We start from the raw sequence: 12,749 nt of genomic DNA, 5'->3' as shown, positions 1-12,749 counted from the left end.
GCTTTTAACGAATCCCTCTCCTTTCTCTGGACTCTCCTCTGCATCCTATTACGTTCTGAACTCATTACTCGACAATCATGATAGCTTCCACTTATTAATATTTACTAGTTGGCAGGTAGAACACTAGGTGTTTTTATATGCCCTTTCCTATTTAATCCCCACAATGAACCTTTGGTAAAGTTACCGTAGCCATCATTTTATACAAAAATTAAATGAGAGAGGATGAAATAGCACACCCAAGGTCACACAAAGCTGAGATTCAACTGTAAGACCATCTCACCACAAAGCCCCGGCGCTACGCTGCCTTTACAGAGTAGGCGTCGTAAAACATCTCCCGAGAAACAATACAGTCTTTATAACCTCACGGCATCTGACTTGCTAGGTGATTTCCACATGGCCGTGCTCAACAGACCCGCCACCATCTTCCCCCCAACACTCCAAATTTCTTAAGAAGGATCCCAGGTTGTCTTAACGAAAGCTTGAAGGACCCAGCCTACAGAGGTCCGGAGCCCTTGCGGGGACTTCTGGCTAGCTTCAGTTTAGAACTACGAGAGCCGTCTGCCTGGGGGTAACTTTCATTGTGGAGAGGTGAGAAGAGAGATCACATCTCTGAGGACAGCCAGAGAACCAGTGGTCCAAGCCTAACTGAATTCTACGCTTCATCACTTACCCACCAAGAATTTAATGTGCATCTCCCATATCCCAGGCACATGTTTAGAATACATGGGAGCACAAAGATGAATTAGAGAGCGTCTCTTGGGACTTCCTTGGCGGTCCAGTGGTTAAGACTCGGCACTCCCAATGCAGGGGGCCCGGGTTCGATCCTTGGTCGGGGAACTAAGATTCTGCATGCCACAGGGTACGGCAAATAAATAAAGTGAAGTTCAGTAAATGTATTCAAAAGAAAAGGAGTGTCTCTGCCTGCAGAGAGCCTCTTTCACCAGAGGAGATAGGAACGTGGGTTAACCCTGAGGAGTAGAGCCAATATTTCATAACTTTAAATTTAGTATAATCTGTAAAAATACCAAATACTATGCTGTATATCCGAAACTAATATATTGTAAATCAACTGTATTTCAATAAAAATAGGTTTATACCATCCTTATCCTTAATATGCTTAAAAAGTCAACTTAAGAACACTGAAAAAAAGAAGAGTGGTGGGCATGTGTCTGTCTTAGAAGACGCAGCAGGACACACAACCATTGCTGTTTCAAACCCATCTCTGAGCTCCTTCTTTGCCATGTGCCTCAGTTTCTTCATCTGCAAAATGAGTGTGCAAAGCAAATAACCCTTTATCGGGTGTAACAATGTATGGGGAGACTAAGTTCAAAGCCTCGCTTGAAACGCTGAAAGTTCCCTTCACTCTTCTTTGACTAAAGGCTGATGCTAGTATAAGGCATGCTGGGTGGAGCAAAGCATCTGAGAGTAAGAAAAACAGAGAAGGGCTTCCCTGGTGGCACAGTGGTTGAGAGTTCCCCTGCCGATGCAGGGGACACGGGTTCGTGCCCCGGTCCGGGAGGATCCCACATGCCGCAGAGCGGCTGGGCCCGTGAGCCATGGCCACTGAGCCTGCGCATCTGGAGCCTGTGCTCCGCAACGGGAGAGGCCACAGCAGTGAGGCCTGCGTACCGAAAAAAAAAAAAGAAAAACAGAGAAGAAGGAATTTGACACTCTGTAGGGCTCTTTAATTGTTGGGTATTGCGGCTTTGTAATTAATGACTAGCTTCCGGGTACAAGGCATCATTCACCTGCAGCGTCTCTAAGCTGCTTCTTCCAAGAGGAAAGATCAGTCTTTGGCGACAGCACAAGCTACAAAACTCCAAAACGAGAGAATGGCCCTGTCTTCTGATAGAAGCACTGTTTCCATCACTGGCTCTGCTGGGAGACAGGGACCAAACATGGAACGTCCACTCTTGGTTCAGTCCCATAATGCATGGCCCAAAGTCTTAAGAGGCAGAGAAGGAAGGATTGGGTTGGGGAGAGTAGGGGATGTGACTGGCCACTGGAAAACCTCGAGGCTGGAGAGTAAGGCTTTTAGATGGTCTATTAGTGGCTTATCTTGACATTCTCCAACACGTTACCCTCACTGCCAAGCTCCTGCATCAGCACCGGACACCTTTCTGCCCCTGACGACGTTCCCGGCCGTCCCTCTGGCGCAGTGCCGCCCATGGCTCCGGCCACAGCAACCTGAACACACAGCTCTTTCCAAGCACCAGGGCCTTGATCGGGCTGCACGTTCTCCTTGGAAGGCCTCCTGCCTCTTCCAATCTCCTTTCTCCCTCTCTTCACCACTTCGGACTTGTCTGTTCTCCACCAGGTAACTGTTTCAGAAGCCCGTGCAGTCACTCTTGCTCCTGATGGTTCTTTCAGAACTTCTATCGTGTGCCACGTGTAGGCCTAGCCTCCCTTCTCCTTGCGGTCTACTTGACCTTGCACAGACTACTCTCATGGTACACTTGCCATATGGTGCTTCGGTACCCTCCTTTGCCTGCACCCCAAGCTTTAGCTTTCTCAGTATTCTCGGTACCTACGCCGTGGCCGATGGATGATGGAAACTCGGTAACTCTTTATTGAGTCCGCTGGTGACTTTGCATCAGTGAGAGGCACCCGTGCCTTAGGAACTGGACTTCCTTTACTGGCCTTCTCGCCCTGACACCCACGGCTCTCCCCACTGTCCACTCCAGCAATTCTGGCAAACACAGCATGAATTCTGAGCTCAGCCCCCAGAGAGGAAAGGAAAAGTCATTCATTGAATGTGTCTGCGGGAGCACTATTTTCTTCCCCGAGCTGATGACAGCAATGGTTCCAGGTAAGATTGAGGAAGCTTCTAATGAAGCCACAAGAGGACCTTCCTGCTCTCACAGAGGCCTGGGCCTGTTCAGGTACAGATGATGGGTGTGGAAGGGTCTCTCTGGCAAGAAAAAGAGAAGCCCTTCACGCCGACAAGGAGGCAGTCTGGACCCAGTGCCATTTCAGGTGAAGCTCCTGAAAAATATACAGCCCCCCCTGCCGTGCTTTTCATCTGGGTCTAGCCACGCTCCTTTGCTCATTGACTCACCACCTCCGCCCCTTGCTCTGTTTACTGAAGTCTGAACTTGGAGTATGCTGAGCTCTGGGAAGCCAAAGATAAGTATGTCCAGTCCTGGAAGGGGCACATGGTCCAGTTACAGCTATTTATTTCGATAGTTAGACCTACAAAGTACTGTGAAAGAGATACGTCCTGAGTGCTGTGAAAGGGTCATGGAAGGCTTCCCGGAGGAGGTGATGCCTGCGTTGCATCTTCAAGGTAAGCAGGTGTCAGGTGGAGAAAAGTCTGCTTTATACGCCCTGAGCTAGCCGCGTTCTCTCACCATGGGCCTCACTCCTGGCTGCATGCTGAATCACTGGGAGACGGTAAAGCGTTTGGGCCCATCTCTGAGGGTAGGACTCAGACACCAGGATTTTTCCATTGCTGTCTGGTAGACACTCAACATGATTTGAACCTGTTTGCTGAGTTTCATTAGAACCTTTCCACCCGTTACGGAGAGCACAAGCCATCCCTTTTCTAATCAGGCTGCACAGCGGGGATCCCGATCGTGGGATCCAATCACCTTTCCAGCCCAGACCCCCAAAACTGGCTTCAAAGGCTCTCTCTGCAGCCGTCCTGGGCCCCGAGCACCCACGGTGCTTCCGTCAGGTCGAGTCTCACCCTGGCTTTGCATGGTTGTTCCCTCCCTGCCTCACTCCTAATGCCACCTAGAGCCTCCGGTGCTCACACAGGCCCCTCGTCTTACACTTCCTGGTCCAGCACTGATGCTATGGAGAGCTCGCGCCTCCTGCGTGAACAAATCTGTTTCACCCCAGGCTGTTAGTCCTGGGAAGCTCTCTGCCATCTCGGTTGTATTCCCAACAAATAGCAGAGTAGCTGGCACACCGTAGGTGCTTAAGAAATGTGTATAAGGTTCACACAGAGTAAAGGTGCAGGTGAACTACTCCATGAGTGTAGAGCTCTATGTTTTTAAATTGTCTTAAATCACCTGAAACAGTTTCCACTGTCCAATCCGTCCTTGAGATGGATGCTTTTGTGACCATGTGCTTGGTTGACCACTAGGTGGCGATGTCCTGCCTCTAAAAGTTCTGTGGGCTGTGAATGTGCCTTTTGGGGAGGCGGGGGGCAGGGAGGAAGCTTTGTTTCTTTCACTCCCAGCACCAGGCCAGCCCTTTAAAAAACCGCAGACCAGGCTGTGCTCCTCCCAGACTCCCCCTCTCCCTCCGTGTCACCCAGCTGCATCCCTGCAGCAGTCAGCTAATTTGGTTGCTTTGTACCGAATAAAGCCTGAGGCAACACCGTCACTCAAAACCAGGGGCCTTTTCCCTGCAGTTTGGGGGCCGGTACCAAAGGAAGCAGGCAACCCGCTGGGTTTTCATGAAATATATCTAAGAACTCATTGGTAGCCCGAGCTGTGGCCTGAACCACTGCAGGGACCAGATGCATCAGTATTGCAGTGGCTCGCAGATGGCCTTGGGTTCAGGCCCCCGGCCTATCCCTTAGTGGTTCAGGGACCATGATGCTCCTTTGTGTCTGCTTGTGGCCAAACGCATGGGGGCATATCCATGTCTCCCCCTGCACTCGCAGGCTGCAGTGGGGGAACCCCTGGTGCATTTGTACGTTTCAGGGCTACAGCATAATGATACGTGTACATACTGCGACATGACGGCCACAATAAGGTTACTTAATACACCTATCACCTCACATAGTTACAATTTTCTTTTTCTTGTGATGAGAACTTTTAGGATCTACTCTCTTGGTAAATTTAAAATATATAATACAGTATTGTTAACTATAATCACCATGCTGTATCCCCAGAACTTACTTATAACTGGAGGCTTATACCTTTTGACCACCTTCACCCATTTCCCTCACCTCCCCCCATCGTCCCTGGCAACCACCAATATGGTCTCTGTTTCTATGAGCTTTTTTTTTGTTTTTAGATTCCACATATAAGTGAGATCATACAGTATTTGTCTTTCTCTGAATGACTTAGTTCACTTAGCATCATGCCCTCAAGGTTCATCCATGTTGTCACAAATGGCAAGATTCCGTTCTTTTTGATGGCTGTATACTATTCCACTGCACACAGACACACTGCATTTTCTTTACGCCTTTGGGTGGACACTCAGGTTTCTTCCATGTCTTGGCTATTGTATATAATGCTACAATGGACATGGGGGTGCAGATACCTCTTCAAGATAGCGATTTCATTTCCTTAAAATAAATACCCAGAACTGGGATTGCTAGATCGTATGGTAGTTCTGTTTTTTAGTTTTTTGAGGAAACTCCATACTGTCCTCCCCAGTAGCTGCACGGATTTTCATTCCCACCAACAGCGCACGAGGGTCCCCTTTTCTCCACACCCTCGCCAGCACTTACCCCTTGTCTTTTTGATGAGAGCTGTTCTAACAGGTGTGAGATGCTATCTCACTGTGGTTTTGATTCATCTGGGGAACTTGTAATGAAAATGCAAATCCCTGAGCTCTACTCCCATCTACTCTGTTTCAACCTGTTTAGATGGGACCCAGGCCAGGGTGCGTCTAAAGTCCAAATGTGTTTCTACTGAGAGGCCAGGGATGAGACAGAAACAGTGGTTTAAAGGACAGAAACGCCAAGTTTGCAATGAGACAGTCTCGTGAGTCCTGCTCTGAGCATGGATTAGCTGTGTCACCGACCCTGAGCTACACACTCCTTTCCACCTCATCTGACTCTCGTTACAGGAGGATAGCCGTGCTCACCCAGACCGTCCAACGCAATGGGATGTGAAAGCGTTCCAGAGACTGTAAATAACAGAACAGCGTGCGTTTGCCAAGTGCTCACTAAGCACGTACTCTTAATACGTGATTGATGAACTTTGGGCAAATGCAAAGCACTGTTTTCAAAATCATCATCTTCATGGAAGCTGGCCTCCTGCCACGTGTGAGCCATCTGAGCACGGGTGCAAGGTTTCTGTCACCCTCCGTGAGAAGCACACAGCCCGTAGTCAGTAAACGTTTGTTAGATGCATGGTTAATAGACAAATAAAAAGTGTGAATGTCAGGGAAACCAAGACCTGTTAACCTGTTTGGTGTTTTTCAAAATATCTAGCACATGGCCAGGCACACGACAGGTGTCTAAGAGACACAATGATTTAGGGCAGTGGATGGAAGAGTATTTCTTCAGTTTAAGATCTAACGTGAGGTAACCAGTCGTGTCTTTTCATCTCCGATTTCTACACCAAGCAAGCAACTATGTTTGCCCCACATAACTACTGCCATTCAGAACTAAGAAGTCAGTTTCCTAATTACCTGTAGCTCTGAGCACAGCTGAGAGAGTGTTTCTTCAACAGCAAGTGACTCTAGGAAAGAAAAAAAAAACCCACACAATTAAATGGACACACACTGAAATGCAGAATTTGTTAACGGAATGAACGGAGCACAGATTTCAAGTCGGCATTGACGTCACAGAAAAAAATACAGCTTCTGTGGACTTTCCTTCTCTACTCTGTCTAAAGGGTCCTGTTTATAAAGAGGGTGATTTGGAGCCATGTGGCTTCTCACCAGATAAAGGTCAACATTGTTCCATGGATGCATTTCTGAGAAACAGGAGAGCCCCACGTTCACTTTGCGTGGTCCAAGGTGATTCCACATTCTGTTGTGCTTTTGCGGGTATGTAGCACGTGCGGGCACGCGCACGTACACACACGTCTGTGTGACACATCTAGGACCTGGATCTGTAGGTCCTTCATACAGGTGGATGTTCAGAAGTCCAGGGAAACGGGGTAGCAGAGCTAAGACTACTGCTCAGCGCCACCAACTCGTCCCAGCCTTCCACACCAGCAACAGAGAAGCCCGCAGCCCCGCCATCTTACAGCTTGAACGGGGTGGACTCTGGCCACTTGTGGTTTCCTGGTCGCAGCTTTGCCTGGGTTTGAACTTTCCCCTAGTTCCGTGAGGCTGTGGTCAGACCTTGCCTGTGGCCGACGCTCACAGATGAGCACATGCTGCCCGCCCAGCAGCTGTCCTCAGCTCTGTGAGCCCCACGAGGCATAATGCACTTTTATCACTGATCATGGCTGTGCGCTTGGGGCCTGGCACGGTATACCCATGCACACAGTAAACATTCAACAAAATATGGTGAGTGAGTGAATGAACAAATAAATTCAGTTCCTTTGGGTTAAAAAAAAAAAAAAAAAAGTCGAAGGAAGAAGCCAACTGCTAAGACACTGTTTTCATTCTACCCCTGAGCTAAACTGGCTCTGAACTGTGTGGGTCTCCTGTGAGTGCATCTGACCTGAAAAATTTCAACTCCAAGATCACGTGCTTCAAAGAGGGCATTAGAGCTGACAAAGCCAGATGGTAAGACGGCACCAGAAATCCATGCAACAACAACAACGTTGCCCCTACTCCTTCATCCTGCGCGCTAGGCACTGTGTGTGAGGGATCTGGGGGTCTTCTGCCCTCCAAGACCCCCAGTCTAGCGGGGAAAAGAAACATGCAAATAAATGATTGCTGTGTGGTGTGTTCAGTGTAATAACGGATCATGCACAAGGCCATCAATACTGCCAGAGCATGATTTTCTCCGCAAGGAAGGTCTCAGGGTGCAGGGAGGGAAGTTGAGGTTCCTTCCCGGCAGGATTGTTATTACCCTTGAATACCAGGCTAAGGACCTGGCTTTTGTTCTAGGGGCAAAGGGCCTCATTAGAAGACTTTGAGCAAAACCACAACCCACCACCTGCTGTAAATGAGTGTGACCCGATATAAAGACTCTGCCCCGGGCATCACTGAAGAATCTCTGTGCTCCTGCCTTGTTGTGCCACACACCGTGACCCTGAGCAGTCATTTCACCTCTCTGAGCTTCAGTTCCACCGTCTGTCAATCAAGAGGGATGAGGCCCAATGACCATGATGTCTGATGATGGACAAGAAGCGATTCACCCCCAGAAAACCAAAACCAAATATGGTGACTACTGAGAGCTTGCTAATGTCATCCAGATGAAATATATATATATGTAGAAATACCTACATATATAAATGTAGGACTGTTTTATACTCTTGTAAGTTGCAATACAGTAACTACAGCCTAATTAAGAAAAAGGCTGTCAACAGGCATTTTCCCTTAGAAAGCAACTCCACATCATGTGCCCACAGCACCAGGTGGGTAGTAGGTGTTTAATAAATGCTTCGTGGATGAATGAATGAGTAAATGAATGTGACTCGAGGTGCTTGCGTCCTTTCTCCCTGCATCGGCACGTCCAAGATTTTCTCCGGCTAGAGTGATGTCGAATACAAAAAAAAAAAAAAAAATCTGAAACGGTGCTTGCTACTATGACATTTACAAGAGCATGCTGACTTTTCTCAAGCCCCAGTCCAAAAGAGGAAGTTCGGTCGGCTGCTGGGGTGAGGTTTCCCCTGTGCCCAGCCCCTTACCCAGCTCCATGCGTGGCAGCTCAGGGATGTCCCTCATGATGGTCAGGAAGTAGGCACGGAGTCCCCGGTAGGCGTGTAAGAGCAGGAAGCACACGTCCCGGTGCCACTTGTAAGCATGCTGCATGCAGTTGTCAGAGGGCACGTAGAAGCTCCCCTGCAGGGGGAAACAGAAACGCAAGCTGACGGCTACCCACGTGGCCAGGTCCTGAGCAAAATGGGGAAGCGCTTCAAGATGCCAACAGAAGAGCTGGAATGTCTTCCCTCTCCCTCTGTATGGGGAAACTGGTGAACCTGGCCAAGCCCCTATCTTACTGTGTTCAAATTAAAATAATAATAGTAATAATAATATTAGATGATGGTGATGATGAGGACACAGACCTCGCAGGTTTGGGGCAACTGAATGTCACCCACTTATAAGCCTCTTTCTCTTGCCACTGTAAGAAGAAGCCATGGGACAGACTGAGGTGGGCTCCTTTTCACAGGGAGATGAGGCATTTAGAAAGACCTTTGTATTGATGGATGAAGAGCACACGGTGCTGAGAAGGAGAAAAATGCTTTGCTGTAAAATAGGAAGCAGTTGTGAGTTGCAGTTCTCAGTGTTGGATGTGTAAGAGACTGTGGATGTGCCCACGCAGTGTGAGAATGCTCTGTACATTCTACTGTGTTGGTAGCTGTAGGACGCATTACAGCAGTAGAATTCCACACGTGTCGTTTGTCTGATAAGGAAAAGATGCTTAAGTCTACAGTTTACTTGGAGGCCCAGACATGATGAAAAAGAAGGACCAGGACAGTTCTGACTTCCCTGCAACCCCACTAGAGAAGGATGGCTTGGGGTGAATTTCAGGAAGGATTTGTTTTAAGAACAGAAGAAGGAAATCTCACCAGGATGGGTTTGGGCAGAAAAAGGGAGGCACTGAGTAGTAAGCTTGAGAATTCCATGGACGTAGGAATCTACTGCTCACGTGGATGAGAGGAGCGCAAGCAAATGTCTGTTCATGACCCATCCAGGGCTTCCTAGCCTGTCCTGCTGGGAGAAGCGCCAGGGGCAGTGTTGGTGGAATTGCATCCTCTTGGTTTCTGTGAGTTGACTCGCATAGTTGCCGATGTGGCAGCCTCTTGCTTCCTTTGTTTCCTTTTTTCTTTGCTGCCATCTGAGAGGGTTGAGTTGGTCCCGTGGGGGCAGGACAGGTCTGATAAGGGTCAGGAGCCCCCTGAACTCCATCTGTAGCCCCAGTGGTTCCATGAAGGCAGACAGTGCTGGGTATAATTATATTCGCTCTCATCACCGCATCACGATAGTTGGGTCACGGCATGCAAGGTGGTACAAATTAGGAAACCCGGATGGAAGTCTCAGGTCTGCTGTCACCTCACTCTGAGACGGTCTTAGATTCGTTCCCCGGGAGAAAGACTGCAAGACAGAGATTGGCCTGCAGGAAGGTCATGGCGTGTGCTCTTGGGAGCAACGACCATGGGAGAGTAGGGTGGGGCAGAGGGAGGAGGTGCACTGCGCCGTCGTGCAGGCACAGGGGCCTCAGTCGATCCCAGGGGGAGCTCTGGACCTGCAGCTGTCTGGCCTTGAGACGGGGGCCAGGTCTTTGTACCCATGCACTGACCGTCACTGGGCATGGGTTACCTCGGGGAAGAGGTGTGACCTTGGTCGGCAGCTCTCCCAGACAGGGCAATTCCCAGAGAGGGACTTGGCCATATGCAGTTGGCCACCATCACCCTTGGTAGAATGAGGAAGGAGTGATTCAGGCCTGAAGATAGAAACTGGGCACCACAGAACTCCCCAGAGAAAGTCTCAACAGTACCCTTCACTCCCCAGTGCCTCAAATTAAACCTGGCTTTACGTTATGAGGTCCTTTCTGATTTGAACGTAACAGAGACATTCAACAAGCTTTGTCATAAAAAGACTTTTCCGTTTCATAAGCAGAAAATTCAGTCAGGACATCTGTGGTTGCCAGACACTCAGGGTAACTTGCATATTCCCATTTCTCATCTTTCCTATTAAGATCAGAAGCCAGTACAGTTGTAGGAAGACCAGCAAAGCTTGTGCCTAGCAGGGTGTGTGTGTTGGACTCCCCAGGTCTATAGAGCAAGAAAGAATCCGCTATTCATGAAACATCTAGATATTCCCATCATACTGTATCTCAGTGGATACTTAACAATCACCTTATAAGGCAGATATTCTAATATGTGTTCAGAATAGAATACAGATATGGTAAAAATCTCAGTATTACCAAAGGAAATACAATATAAAGTTTCCTATTCCCTAGAGTCCAATAATTTTCTCGTACATCCTTCTACAAAGCTTTTACGTGCGTACGTACCTATGTGTATATATGTGCGCTTATATACATGTATGTCCTACAAGCACAGAGAGACCCTCACGTTGAAAAATGCTCTTGATATTTCTTGGCTACTCATTTTTATCACTTATGCCTTGAAGTGACCAAAGAAGTGATAGCAACTCCAATGCCCGTTTCATAGATTGAAGACCGTGGCTCAGAGAATCTAGAGAGCTATACGAGTCACTGTGCTTTGCCCGCAGCAGAAAGGATTCTCAAGTTCAGGTGCTCAGTGAAGGCAGGCCTCTGTCATCTGCCATGTGTGCCTTTGAAAAGCATGGCTGGCAGAGGACAGCAGCTCCGCTAGGTCTGCTTACTTTGACATAGGCATTAATACAAGTCCTGCAGTGACTCCATTATCTGTGACTAAGCAGAAATGAAAGCACACAGAGGATTAACAAAGGCATCAGATCTCGCAGCTCTGAGTCCACAGCCTGTTTACCTCAAACACCCCTGAACCCTCCAATTTCTGGTCCTGCTACCTGCTCCCAACTGCATTTTCTTATCACCAATGCCTCCTTTTGACGGTGCTCCGAGACCCATGGAAGAGGGCAAGGGATCTCCAAAGTATGTTATTTACTAAGTTTCACTTTTAAGACTAGACACCAATAGCATATGGATTTTTCGAGAGAGACATAAAGAAAATGTTGGAGAATCGTCATAAGGCTGATTTGATATGATTATTGAAATAATATGAGGTCAAAGTGTTAATCCAAAGAGAAATCCTAAAAACATATGGCTGGAGATTATCATAAACAAAGCCAGTGCCATTTTCCATAAACACTCAACAGCACGACTTTTAGAAAGTGAATGATTTGCCACAGAAAATCCCATTAGCCGGCCCTCCAGGCCTCCAGAGCCAGCACTGAGCAGCCAGTGCCCCCCGCCATTAGAATTGCATGAAGTGGATTGAAAAGCCCTGCCCAATCTCCCCAGCACAAAGAAAGAACACTTTAGCATCCCTCCTTTTCAACGGTCTGGAAAGGAAACCCTAAATAATACGACAGATGCATGCAGGGTAAGCAGAACATAGGCTGTGCGTAAACTCACAACGGAAGGCTCCTGACCAGGGCCCACCCCGCGGCATCATCTGTGCGACATCTGTAAGAAGGGGATGATAGTAATCCGGCTGTTAGGGTTGCTGTGAAGGCTTAAACAACACCACTCAGGTAAAACACAGACCTATGTGATGCCTCAGTGTAATGTCAGGGTGCGCTAAAAGGAAAATCTTTTTCAGTTAGGACCCACCCGCTGATGGCCTCTGGAAATGGGTCTATGGATTATACAGCTCAAACCTCAATGGTCATCCACATAGAAACCTGCAAATGGATTTTCACCGAATGGAAGTCTTCTGGGAGCTGTGCAGGGATAAAGCTTGGTTAGAACACAGAGTCTGGAGTCAAATAGGGTCTATTCCTTGCTTGTGGACTATCACCGTGACTCAGTTGGTCCTCAACACCTGAAATGCCAGTTTCCTAACATGAAAAGTGGGGATAATAATAAAGTTAAAGTGTTTAGTATAGTGCCTGTACTATATTATATAGTGCCAAGTACTTATATTAAGTACTTGTTAAATGTTAGAAGTTTTGCTTTCTCATTTGTTTATTACCTAACAGAGGTACCTTGCCATCACATCAGACCTTTGCATACATGCCTCTCGAATGAGTCTGCATCTCTACATCTAATTACTGCCCTGGGCTCTAGAGCTCTATTCCAAACTGCTGATTGGATAGCTTGCCTGTTGTCACACACGCACCTTGAAAGGAGTTTATTACTGCCCCCCTTACCTGGTCCTTCTCTTCCTTCTGGTCTTGGTTAATGGACCCACCTTGCCCGACATCCAAGAAAGCCAGCAAGTTCCTCTAGTCTCCAGACTTCCTTCTCACCCCAAGAACCAGTTATGAAGTCTTGAAAGTTCTAAAATGCTCTTGCCCCTGCCCTTGTCTGAGTCTTCTCTATTGCT

The 12,749-nt window shown here is 47.9% G+C and overlaps 1 protein-coding gene across 6 annotated transcripts in view; it reads right to left on the bottom strand.

Moving 5' to 3' along the window:
- The window catches only part of FAM135B (family with sequence similarity 135 member B), a 278,477-nt gene that overhangs the window by 34,156 nt on the left and 231,572 nt on the right, over positions 1-12,749 (bottom strand). For all 6 annotated transcript variants that reach the window (XR_013824617.1, XM_079901950.1, XM_079901951.1 and 3 more), the window contains 2 exons: positions 8,439-8,592; positions 6,319-6,368 (listed from right to left, as the gene is read on the bottom strand). Coding sequence is in view for 5 of the 6 variants with exons in the window: in XM_079901950.1 (XP_079758076.1) it covers positions 6,319-6,368; positions 8,439-8,592 (204 nt within the window). In the remaining variant the exon portion in view is untranslated. The remainder of the gene's footprint in view (positions 1-6,318; positions 6,369-8,438; positions 8,593-12,749) is intronic.

This window comes from Stenella coeruleoalba (assembly GCF_951394435.1).
Source record: "Stenella coeruleoalba genome assembly, chromosome: 17".
NCBI lineage: Eukaryota > Metazoa > Chordata > Mammalia > Artiodactyla > Delphinidae > Stenella > Stenella coeruleoalba.
Note: the sequence above shows the minus strand (reverse complement) of the source record. Positions and strands in the feature narration are given on the sequence as shown.